We start from the raw sequence: 12,582 nt of genomic DNA, 5'->3' as shown, positions 1-12,582 counted from the left end.
TGTGTTCAGGAATGTGTAGGTTAGATGCATTAGTGAGGGGTAAAGTATCAGTCTTTAGAGTAATGGGGAACGGGTTTGGGTGGGATACTCTTCAGAGGGTCGATGTGGACTTGTTGGGCCAAAGGGCCTGTTTCCATACTATAGGGATGCTATATATTCAATACATGGTTCCCAATTCCAAATCATCTATATAAATTGTGAATAATTGCAGTCCCAACACCGATCCCTGAGGCATATCACTAGGCACTGATTGCCAGCCAGAATCCCCACTCTTTGCTTCCTGTTAGTCGACCAATCCTCCATCCACTTTGCCCATATCTCCATTCATCCTTATCTTATGCAGCAGCCTCTTGTGTGGTACCTTGTCAAAGGCCTTTTGGAAATCTAAGTACACTACATTCATTGGGTCCCCGTTATCCTCCTTGCTTGTAATGTCTTCACAGAATTCCAAAAGATTTGTTAAGTTTGGAAAATCAGTGCACTTGCTATTTCTCCCGCTATCTCTTTTTGCACCCTGAGATTCCTTCCATCAGGGTCAGGAGATTTGTCTATCCTTAGCTCAATTAGTTTACCCAACACTACCCCTTCCGTAAGAATGATTGCTTCCAGGTCCTCACCTTCGTCTCTTTGTCAATTACTGGCATGTTATTAGTGTCCTCCACTGTGAAGACTGATACAAATACCTGTTCAATGCCTCGGCCATTTCATCATGTCCTGTAACTAAATTCCCCTTCTCATCCTCTAAAGGAACAATGTTTACTTTAGCCACTCTTTCTCGATTTATATATTTATAGAAACTTTTGCTATCTGTCTTTATATTCTGTGTTGTTTCTCTCACCACAGATGTTGCTAGCCCTTCTGAGTTTCTCCAGCATTTTCTGTTTTTGTTTCAGGTTAACTGTGTTTTTAATTTTAAATAGTAAGTATGTCTGTAGGGTAGGATTATATTTGCTGCAATTGGCTTAGCTGGCAACGACCTCATCCCGTGAATGAATTAAAAAAAAATCAATATTACTAAATGAAGCAAAATATCCTGCATTATTTCATCATTACTGTTTCATTCACTTCCAATGAAACATCCAAAAAAAAAGTTTTAAAATGGCACATATATCTTATTGATAATTACTGCTCTATTTTGATCTTTTTCAGATGAATTGGTTCTAACAAAGGAATGTACAAACAGCCTCAAAAACTGACATGATTGGAAACCATTGTGACTCACGAGATTGCTTTAGATTCTCTGCTTCACTTCTCCAGATTTTCTTTATCCTTCCAGTTCCACATCATTCATCCTAGAATCATAGAAACCCTACAGTGTGGAAGCAGGCTATTCAGCCCATCAAGTCCACACTGGCACACCGAAGAATATCCCACCCAAATCTTTCCTCCTATTCTATTCTTTGTCATCCTGAATTTCCCATGACCAACCCACGTAACCTACACATCACTAGACACTATGTGCAATTTAGAATGTTCAGTCCCCCTAACCTGCATATATTTGGATTCAGAGAGGAAACCGGAGCATCCGGTAGAAACCCAGGCAGATACGAGGAGAACGTGTAAACTCCACAGTCAGTCGCACGAGGGTAGAATCAAATCTGGGTCCCTGACGCTGTGAGTCAGTAGTGCTAACCACTGAGCCACCGTGCTGCCCACTTCAGCTGTTCAGCATCATTGCTAAACTTAGTCAGCTAATTGGGTAACTAAAATAGGGTCGTCAAAACCTGTAACACAAATGAAGTATTCTTTATTTCCAAAATATAATTTTTTTTATACGGAACTTAATTCTATTTATTGAAAATCCTAATCTGTAATCCATTTTGCACAACATTTACGACTGACTTTATCATAAACGGCAAACAATAACATTGTGCAAGCTCAAGTTCTAAAGAACACATTGAAAACAGCTTACCAATTATAGGGTCATTCTTCAAAGGCAATTTTGACAGTGACATTCTCTCAATGAAGCAGCAAACTGCCAAAAATGGGAAAATAATTTCTGCAGTTAATAATATTTTTACAACTGGTACATTTTTAAAAGTACTGATCAAAATTCATAAATAAATATGGCTTTTCACCAATGGCCAACTCTTTCAAAGAAATGTAATTAGTTTATATTTTAAAATAAGATTTTTTTGATTATTCTAACCATGCACATACAGATGTACAAAAATGTATGAAGAAAGAGTCTATCCTGCCTGATCCATCCAGATGTGGTGAAGCCTATATCCATTAGGTCCAACTCAAACCTAGCCACAATCCTCTGGGTTTAGTCAAAAAAGTGAAAAAGCCATAGCCCAATTTCAAAAAATCTCCAAGATCAACAACAGTTGCAGAATCAGAAAAGTTTAGAAGCAAGCTTATTAAATTTAATTCAATTCAGCAAAGATTTCACGGAATGATTCAATCCTTCACCCTATCATGCACCATTTCTTTGAAAGAATTATCCAAAACGTTTCATTCTCCTTCTGTTTTCCTCCAGGCTCAGAAATCTCATTCCATTAAGATTTTTATCCAAATCTCTTCTCAAAGTTATTATTAAAACTGGAATTACTGCTCTTTAGGCAAGTGCATATCAGGACAACTGTTGTGCAAAATAAATCCCATCACACCAATGTTCTATGTACCAATTATCTTAAATGTGTGCCACCCTTTTATTGACCATTCTGAACTGGTAACAGTTTCTTCTTAGGAACTACATCGGAGTTGAACCCCTTCATTAATTCTCCCTTACACCTTCTCTGCTCTGAAGACAGCCCAAGTTCTCATGCTCTCTATGTAATAATATTTCTTCCCCTGTTAAATCCACAAAATAAATCACACCATTCATGCTTTGAAACCATTACTAACTTTCAAACATAAAGCCGAAAAAAATTGTCTTCTAACGTAGTGTATTAACGCATGCAGTAGTGTGACTGTATTCAGTGTAATAAGCAGCAGCAGTCAACACATTTTGAAATCATCTCACAGAAACGAAACTAGACTTCAGTAACTAACCTACTGACAGGAAAAAGGATTTGGATTTTTTCAGACGGTTACACTTAAAATGACATTAACAGTATTCACTTTTCTCCCCAAGACATTTCAAAATAAAATTAGAGACTTGAACTGAATATGTTGAAATATAGAACAAGAATTGAAGAACAGATGCTCGCTTATATGTTTGCCTTGAATTTCTATGTTTATGAATTGTTGGTATTTGGTGTGAAAGAAAAACAAGATATCCTGTATATTGAAGGAATATCCCAGAACCTTTTTGTACTTCTTATGATTACTCCCTCATGTTTGAGTTAGATACCAGTAAGAGTTGTAAATATTAGTGCTCAACAGACCCTTTGGCATCATCTGAAACTTCACTTTCATTTGAAATCGGGACACAAGAGTTCAATGTTAAAAACATGCTACACTTCAAAAATGCCTCATTGTCCCGAAGTGCTTTACAGCCAAACTTAAATTGTAAAAGGTGCCAGATAATGCAAGTACTGTTTACAAAAAAGCCTCAGGCTCATGATATTTGATGGAAGCAAGACATTAAGTGATCTGATTATCATGTTCTCTATGACTAGACAGCTAATACAGAAATGGAATCAAGTTACTCCAGTTTAAGGTTTCCATCAATTATAAAAATGATGAAAAACAACAAAGTTTGTTGATACACGTTTGAAACATTGTAGAATTAATTGATAGCTTACAATACAATATAGAAAGAAGCAAACACTTGGGTATGAATTATTGATTACATTAGAATTTTGAGATTCAGATGACATTCTTCTAAAAGAACCTATGGGGATAAATTTCTCAACTTACCTGCTGGTCTCATAAATGCTCCACCAAACCCTCTACAGAAAATGAAAAAAAAAAAAAAATAAACATTTTTAATCATAAAATCATAATCACAGAATCTGTCTGCCATTATTGTCACAGATGTTCTGGCTACCCCAAAAACTTTAATAACATGATGTTCCCAGTGTCTGTTGATACAGACTGATAATGCATTCGAATAATCGAGTTGCAATCGATCCATTACAGTGACTTCAATTTACAAGTACAGATCAGTTCTACAGGTATAAAGTATAAATTATTTTAAAGTGTGTGCGTTCTATCTGGGTTTGTGCTTAGAATTACCTGGACAAGCAGCTCTCAACAATTAATTAGGAAATCTGTGCTACATTGTTACTTTTGGAATTGCCATACATGAGCTTGCTGACTGCTTGAACAATACTACATTTAGTGTGAGGATGCTGTGGCTTTAAGAGTTGTGGCTTGTCCCGGTTTCTTTTCGATGTAAATTGGGGGACAGGTGAAGAACAGTCTATGAGAAGTTAAACATCTTGTGAGGCCTTAGCTTTTTTTTTTAAGTTGGAACAAGAAAAGCAGCCCAAGTGGGTATGGTCAAGCTCGCACCGATCCAGGACTTTGTTTACTTAGTTTTCAGCAGTTGTTGCTAGAGTCTCGGTAAGGCTGTTACACACACTTTCTGAATTTTCTCTCAAAATTGTCTTTTGATGTTCTCTCCTCCTAGTTTGGAGAACCACATGTGAGGCAATCTGTTTTCTGAATTTGCCTTTCTGCCACGGCTGTGTTTATGAGATGTTACTATATTAGAACAGTTAACGGAAAGGAATAAAATAATCTATTATTCTGTTCAGTTTTCCAACTGAGTCAAGTTATAGAGTCGTAGAGTTATATAGCACAGAAACTGACCCTTCAGTTCAATTCGTCCATACCAACCAGATATCCTAAATTAATCTAATCCCATTTGCCAGCATTTGGCCCATATCCCTCTAAACCCTCCTATTCATGTACCCAGCCAGAGGCCTCTTAACATGTTATAATTGCACCACTTTCCACTACTTCCTCTGGCAAATCATTCCATACATGCACTACCTTCTGCATGTAAACGTTGCCCCTTAGATACATTTAAAATCTTTCCCCTCTCTCCTCAAACTAATGCCCACTCGTTTTGTACTTCCCTACTCTGAGAAAAACACCATGACTATTCACCTTATCTGTGCTACTCATGATTTTATAAACCTCTATAAGGTCACCCCTCAGCCTCCAATGCTCCAGGGAAAACAGCCCCACCTTATTCAGTCTCTCTTTATAGCTCAAACCCTCAAACCTGTTAACATCCTTGGAAATGAGGTTATGGATTTGTTTGCTGTGTATTCTTCGTCACCTCACCAAGTGACACTGTCAGTACACCTCTGGTGAAGCACTGGTAGTCTGTCCCACCTGGTATTTGTGTGTCTCTATTTTGTGATACTTCCGTCTCTGTATCCGAGTGGTTTGTATATAGGTCCAGTTCAATATATTTGTTGATTGAGTCCTGGTTGGAGTTCAAGAAATTCTCTCGCATGCCTCTGTTTTGCCTCTGCTAGGATGGTTAGATTAGATTAGATTAGATTAGATTAGATTACTTACAGTGTGGAAACAGGCCCTTCGCCCCAACAAGTCCACACCGACCCGCCGAAGCCCAACCCACCCATTCCCCTACATTTACGCCTTATCCTAACACTAAGGGCAATTTAGCATGGCCAATTCACCTGACCTGCACATCTTTGGACTGTGGGAGGAAACCGGAGCACCCGGAGGAAACCCACGCAGACACGGGGAGAATGTGCAAACTCCACACAGTCAGTCGCCTGAGTCAGGAATTGAACCCGGGTCTCTGGCGCTGTGAGGCAGCAGTGCTAACCACTGTGCCACCATGCCGCCCAGTTGTCCCAGTTGAATTTGTGTCCTTCATTGTCTGTGCGAGTGGAAATGAGAGAGTACTGGTCATGGCTGGCCGTGGCGAGCTGAAGTTCACGCACTAATATAATCAATTTTCTTCCTGTTTGTCCCTATGTGATGTTTTTCAGAGTCTTTGCAGGGTATCTTATAGATTACATTCATCCTGTTGGATGTGGGTGTCAGGTGTTTACCTTTTGTGAGGAGCTGGTGAAAGGCGTTTACTGGTTTGTGGGTCACTAACGGTTCCTAGGGGTCTAACAGTGGCTCAAAAACCAGTAAACACCTTTTACCAGACTTCCTTGAAGCCTGGCACTCTAACCGGAACTCGAGCAACAAAAATATTGAACTGTACCCCATATATAAACCACTCAGATACAGAACTGGAAGTAACAGATAACAGAGACACATAAGTACCAGGTGGAAAAGACCACGAACGCTTCAAAGGTACACTGACAATGTCACCTAGCTAGGTGACAAAACGTCTGCATAAAAACACATCAGTTCAGCAAACCAATCTACAACCTCACCCACAACCCAAACTACAAATCTTTTCAAAAACCCCTTCCTTGCAAACCTTTTCTGAATCCTTTCAAGTTTCACAACATCCTTCCTATAGCAGGGAGACCGGAATTGCACACAGCATTCCAAAAGTGGCTTGACTGATATCCTGTACAGTTGCAACTTGACTTCCCAACTCCTATACTCAATGAAGTTATTACAATTTCCTCTTTCTTCTTGTATTGTAACTATGGTGTTTGAATAAATTGTGTTTTGCTTAACGTCTTGTAGCTTGACAAACTGAATTGCATCTGAAACGCAGATTTCACATTTACCTTTGAAAGAAGTAGTTTGAGCCTAGGCTATCATCTTAAAATAATTTGAGGGTTCTGGTCCATAACAATAGCTTTTCCAATATGTTTATATTGTGCTTGTACAGTATTGTGCCAGAAAGTAATCAGGAAAAATAATGAAAGGCACGGCTAAAATAACTGTAGAGATATTTAGCCAGCAAGAGGGAAAAGATGGTATCTAAATCTTAATGATTTGTCATTGAAACTCTACAGCATCTAGCTCATTTACTCTTACCAGAGTGAGTGCAGCTAAAATAACCAATCACATTCAGGTTTAATTGGAACACACAATTTATTAAATATTAAGGGTGTTATTACTGCACAGGTGCCAACAGAAGAAAAAAGAATACTAGAGAATTAGCACTGAAGGTGCAAATGAGAGGAAATCCAGCACAGGTTTGGAGTCCATAGGCACATTATATGAATTAATAAAGTTCGTGAGCTGTGGCACAAGTTGCTATAAGGGTACAGCAGACATAACAGACAGCTGGTTCAAAGAAAAGGAGAATGGAGAATTCAATATCTGGTAAGATGTTAAAAAGAGGGAATTTGACAGTACTGATTAAATAAATATCTACAGAATTATGTAATTAAGGGGTGAAAGGCATATTTAATAGGTTAGAATAAAGTAACAATACAGGAGTTATTAGGTTTATTGATACACACTACAGGCCAATAAAAAGTGGAATGGATAAAGATGATCAAATTTGCAGGTAAATTAGCAAAAGATGCAAGAACAAAAGATAAGTGATAACTGAATATTTGAATTATACAAATAGAAACTGAGATATTAACAGTGGAAAGGTCTAAGAGGGGGAGAAGCTCAAAATGTATAGAAACATGAGAACCTTCTTGACTCGTGCTTTCAGCCCAATGAGAAAAGAAACAATGTTGCAACAAATTATGGAGAATGAACTGGTGCAAGCACAAGTGATTCTATTGGAATGCATTTATGGGAAATGATTACAACGTAATCAAACTTGGAACGGTTGTAAATCATTCAAGTTGATAAAGGATCTGGCCACGGTGGACTGGAATCAAAATTTGGTACATAAAACAGGAACTGAATAACATGGGGCAGGGCACTGAAAGTTGAGATGGTTCAGGTACAGGGTATACATGTACCCATGAGGGGTACAGAACCAAAGATAAAATAGATGATGACAAGATATAAAAATGAAAATGAAACAGCAAAAGATCTTACAAATGTATGCATGAATACAGTGGGCAAAGCCAAAGACAATGAGAACAAGGGAGATCTAAAAAAAGAAATGGGGCAAAGACAGAGTAAGAGAATAAGTTAGTGACTAACATAAAAGGGAGTGTAAATGACTCATAATAATACACAGGTAAAAGTTAGTCAAGAAGAGAGGAGCTGATTAGGAATCAAAAAAATGATTTTTGTGCAAAGACCATAATGGACATACACAATGAATATTTAGCATTATCTTCAATAGAGAAGATGTTGCCAACATAGAAGTTAAAAAAAAGGAGTGAATAGTGCTATTAGATAAGACGAACATAAAGAGGTATTACTTGAGAAGTTAGCAATACTCAAAAGGAGAAGAGTTACCTAGTATGAATGAGATGCATAGACGGTTGAGGCAATTATCGTGGAAACTATGGAGACTCTAGACACAATCTTCTTTGCATGTGGGGGTAGTGCCAGAGGACTGGAGGCTTAGAAATATTATATGCGTATACATAAAAAGCTGCCTGAGCAACAAGTGGGGGCTCTGAAAGCTTGCGATTTCAAATAAATCTGTTGGACTATAACCCATTGTTGTGCGATTTTTGACTTTGTCCACCCCAGTCCAACACTGGCACCTCCACATCATAAAAAGGAAGACAGACAAACCTAAAGTTGGCACTAAAGAAATCGTCACACAAAGCAATCTCGGGAAAAATTAATTGGCAGTCAGAAGAAAAGTGTGAAAGTAAGCATAGAATTGTTAAAGACAAATCATGGTTGTCTTGACATGACTGAATTCTATTAGGAAATAATAAATAAGATTGATAAGGGTATTCTGATTGTGTGTACTCTTAAAATTCCATTTGACAAAAGTACTATGCAATAAATAGCCTTCTCAGCAAAATTAAAAATCATGGAATTAAAGAGACTGTGGCAGCATTATAACAAATTTAGCTCAGGGACACAAGTAGAACGTAGTGACGAACATTATTTTCCAGACTGGAGAAGTGCCCAGAGTTGTGGTCTCCAGGGGTCAGTATTAGGACTACTGATTTTTTTTTTTAAAAACAGAGCAATGACTTGGACTTAAGTATGCATGTCATCATTAGACAGCAGTAAATAATGAGGAAGAGAATGACAGACTTCAGAAAAACATAGAAATAGTGCCGTAATGTCCAGCAACATGGCAGATGAAATATAACTGAGAGAAATGTACAGTGATTCATTTTGGTAGGAAGAATGTGGACGAGCTAAGGGGAAGAGAAACCTACAAATATCAATATTTTTGAAGGCTATAGAGCAAATTAAGCAAACTGTAAAAATGCATATAAAATTCTTAACTTTCTAAATAAAGGCATGCAGGACAAAAACAAGAAAGCTATGTAATGTTTTAATAAAAATTCAGTCTCATTTGGAATCTGATACATGTTTCTGGGGACTACTTTAGAAAGAATGGCAAGAGGAGATTTACTGGGGTTAATTTGACAAATCTGCCAAAGAGCCAAGAAAAGGATATTAGCCTCATTTTGTGCGGTGTCATTTTATGATCCTAAACAACGTATTTGCTAGGTCCTGGAGTTCCATAACTGAATTGAATTAATTCTAAAAACCGTAAAATCCAATTAATTATGGTTTCCAGTCAATAGAAAATATCAATTTTTTTTTTCCTGACAGAACAGTCCTGAGCCCAGGCTATAAAAAACACAATGAGACTGAGAATAGTATTGGCTAGTTCTCTGAAGAGCATCTCAAAAAGGAAATTCACTTGTAAGAAAATGATACTGAAGCAAACAATACACCAACATTAAACAGATTAAAATAGAGTTAAGAAGTAGAAATGATCTGGAAACGTAGAGGAAAAAAGCATTAGGGTTATTCATTGAGAGATCTACTTTAAATCTGAGGTTTTTGACATATTCTTGAAAAAAAATGCAAACAGAAGCAGAATGAGAAATAAAGCCAATACTTCTGATTATTCCTTCACCTGAATTCTGTATTAAATTTTGACCTATACAAAAATTAACATAAACAATAAACAGGAATGTCTGCCTCAATTAAAAAAAGGCATGGAAAATTGATCCTTATATTTGAAATTAGAGCATTTGGCTGTGTTCACAGGGACAGAAAGCATGATGCTATCATGATGTTGAAGTCTATATGTCAGATAGTCTGATCTGTTCAATAGGACTTAAAAAGTCAAAGAGCCGTGGACAGCAGAAACGTAGTTTATTTTTAAAATGATGCTGCATTACATTATGATTTGTTCAAATAAAGGAAATAGTGCTGATTGCTACAAACAATATAGTTTGTATTCAATAATACTGGTAATCACAATTGATTACCAATCAATTATCAACAAATTATATGAGAATGAAAATTTTTTTTAAAAAATGCTTACCTATATAACTGGCAGTTGTAAAGCTGAAAGAAATAACAGCCATTAAGCATTTGCAAATTGATCCACATGCACTTTAGAATGACAATCGATGGAGACACTGGTAAATTTAGTACAGCACATACTTATTAGACAGTTTAAAATGTTCAATGTACAAGTTATGATCAGTAAAATAATCAAAGCAAGGCTTCCAAATCAAAATGCAGAGTTTGCTTATGATTGTGAGTATATTAATGAGGAAAGACATATCCATATGCCAAATGCTGCTTATTGCAGAAAATGAAAAAGACTTTTCTGAAAGAGCAACTTGGTGAACTTTCCCAATGTGAATACAGGCAGATCTATAATCTATAATCTCATATACATTGGAACATTGATAAAATTAAAATTAATGATGCCTGAGAGTTTCATTGCCAATTTCATTATAATCAACACAAACACTATTTGCACTGGTGCATAATAAAACCAAACATTTAATGTATTGACCACTAATGTAGTCCTAACTAATGTTTCTCCTGAATGATTATTTCAGAAACACTGCATCACTGGGCAATGAGAAGCCATCACAATCAAACACACACAAGGAACTGCGAATGCTGGAAATCAGAAACAAAAACAGAGTTCTGGAGAAACACAGCAGGTCAGGCAGCATCAGTAGCGAGAAAAGGATTAATGTTTCGAGTGCAGTAACTCTTTGTCAGGACTGAAGACAGCTGGAGAAGGGTGAATCAATGCAGGCAAGTTGGTATGGTTGAGTGGGTGGTGATTTGGGCGGTGGGGTGGGGGTGTAAAATACAATACTTGGAGATGGTGCTGAGATAGTAAAAGAGAAGAAAAGGGATAGAAGGGATAGATAAACAAAAAGACGTCACTGATGATAAGCCCAGAGAGACAGAGAGAGATTTAAATCACCTTATTTTGATCCTTGGTATGTGCACATCGACACATTTCTCACGATGGGGGGAGGGGGAGGGGCATAAAAAAAACTTTCTGACCAGTAGTTTCATGTTAAACAAGGACTTGCGCTTGATGGTGATAAACAAGAAAAATAGTGCCTAATCATAGCATTCTCCTCTATTTGTAGAAAGCAGAAAAGGAGAAGACTCTCACAGCATGAATGAAATTCTATAGTTGGCAGGCCACAAATAAATGTGCATGGATTAGCATGTCACCTAAGAACCACATGTACAGGGTAGATAGTTCAGCCAGGGGCAAATTGCAATCTATCAGGAGGATAGTGCAGCCAGGGGGAAATCTTATATTTAAGAAGGGACACATCTTATATTTAATTATTGTAAAATTCTTTAAAAAGAACATACTCGGGGGGGGGGGGGGGGGGGAGGAATACTATTTCATCAACAATGCCAAAGTGTCAACTTACAATGGTAGATACATCAGTAGAAAGTGCCTGGTATACACAATTAAAATTTGGACAAAACAAGCTTTACAACACTGTCATAACCATTTCGCCTTCTATGTGCATACCATCATCCAATAGACAAAATGGATAACTGACAAATTTTACTCCCTAAATGACCAGCTTGGAGGTCCATCAGATTATATGAAGATGACTCACACTTCCCGGAAAACACATGGACTCATTGTTCAAAAGGCACTTAGCTTCATAGCAGTTTTGACAAAAATTGATTTAAGATACTGTTTACAAATATCTGTCAAGGCATCTGCAGAATGCAAATAGATCCAAGAACATTTAGATCATTCAAACTTAATCTGCTTTGATGTTTTCATGCTCTCCTTGATTTACAAAGGTATCAAGTGAACAGATTGTACTGCATATACATTGGCACAACTAACTAATTCTGTGCTCTTTTGAATAGACTTGTATTTGATTGAAGATAGGGGTCCTGTGGTCTGCCTTCAAGTACCAACTGCCCCAGAGGTGTGTCAAGGCAGAGTTAATTATGAATTGCAAGTTGCCACAGTTTGCCGATTGTTTTGCGTCACTGTGCTGCAAAATCATCACCTCTCCAGTTTTTCGTGAAGCGGCTGCATTTTCACATAAATGTCCATTAAACTTGCCACAGAAAGTTATATCTAATAATTAACAGCATAAGGACCCTTTTCACAAAGTGATAATTAATAATAATAGCTCATCAACGTAACTTGCCCAGAATATGAACCCTTATAAATGTGTGGTCTGAATCATTCAGATTGTAACTTTCTCCAGTGATTTCTAAAAGTGTCAAATTTACTGTTTTTTTTCTTTCTTTCTCTTAATCCATCCTTTCCATTTATTTTTTTCTTTCAGAGTGACAATTAATTAAACATCATCTGCTCTTCCTCTTTATATACCCGAATCTTGAAATGTTATTAAGATCCAGTTGGTCCTTCTATTCACCAAGGAGCCAGATTCCTTCTTGCCCTTGATGTCCTTGTACAGCAACACC

At 37.3% G+C, this 12,582-nt stretch overlaps 1 protein-coding gene across 1 annotated transcript in view; it reads right to left on the bottom strand.

Annotated features, from left to right (window-relative positions):
* The window catches only part of tbcd (tubulin folding cofactor D), a 287,792-nt gene that overhangs the window by 86,802 nt on the left and 188,408 nt on the right, over nucleotides 1-12,582 (bottom strand). Inside the window, exons 22-24 of the mRNA XM_043714487.2 lie at nucleotides 10,178-10,200; nucleotides 3,808-3,839; nucleotides 1,913-1,975 (exon numbers count right to left, since the gene is read on the bottom strand). Coding sequence (XP_043570422.2) covers nucleotides 1,913-1,975; nucleotides 3,808-3,839; nucleotides 10,178-10,200 — 118 coding nt within the window. The remainder of the gene's footprint in view (nucleotides 1-1,912; nucleotides 1,976-3,807; nucleotides 3,840-10,177; nucleotides 10,201-12,582) is intronic.

This window comes from Chiloscyllium plagiosum, unplaced genomic scaffold (assembly GCF_037043375.1).
Source record: "Chiloscyllium plagiosum isolate Xiang-an unplaced genomic scaffold, Cpla_swu_hap1 HiC_scaffold_25, whole genome shotgun sequence".
Lineage (NCBI taxonomy): Eukaryota > Metazoa > Chordata > Chondrichthyes > Orectolobiformes > Hemiscylliidae > Chiloscyllium > Chiloscyllium plagiosum.
Note: the sequence above shows the minus strand (reverse complement) of the source record. Positions and strands in the feature narration are given on the sequence as shown.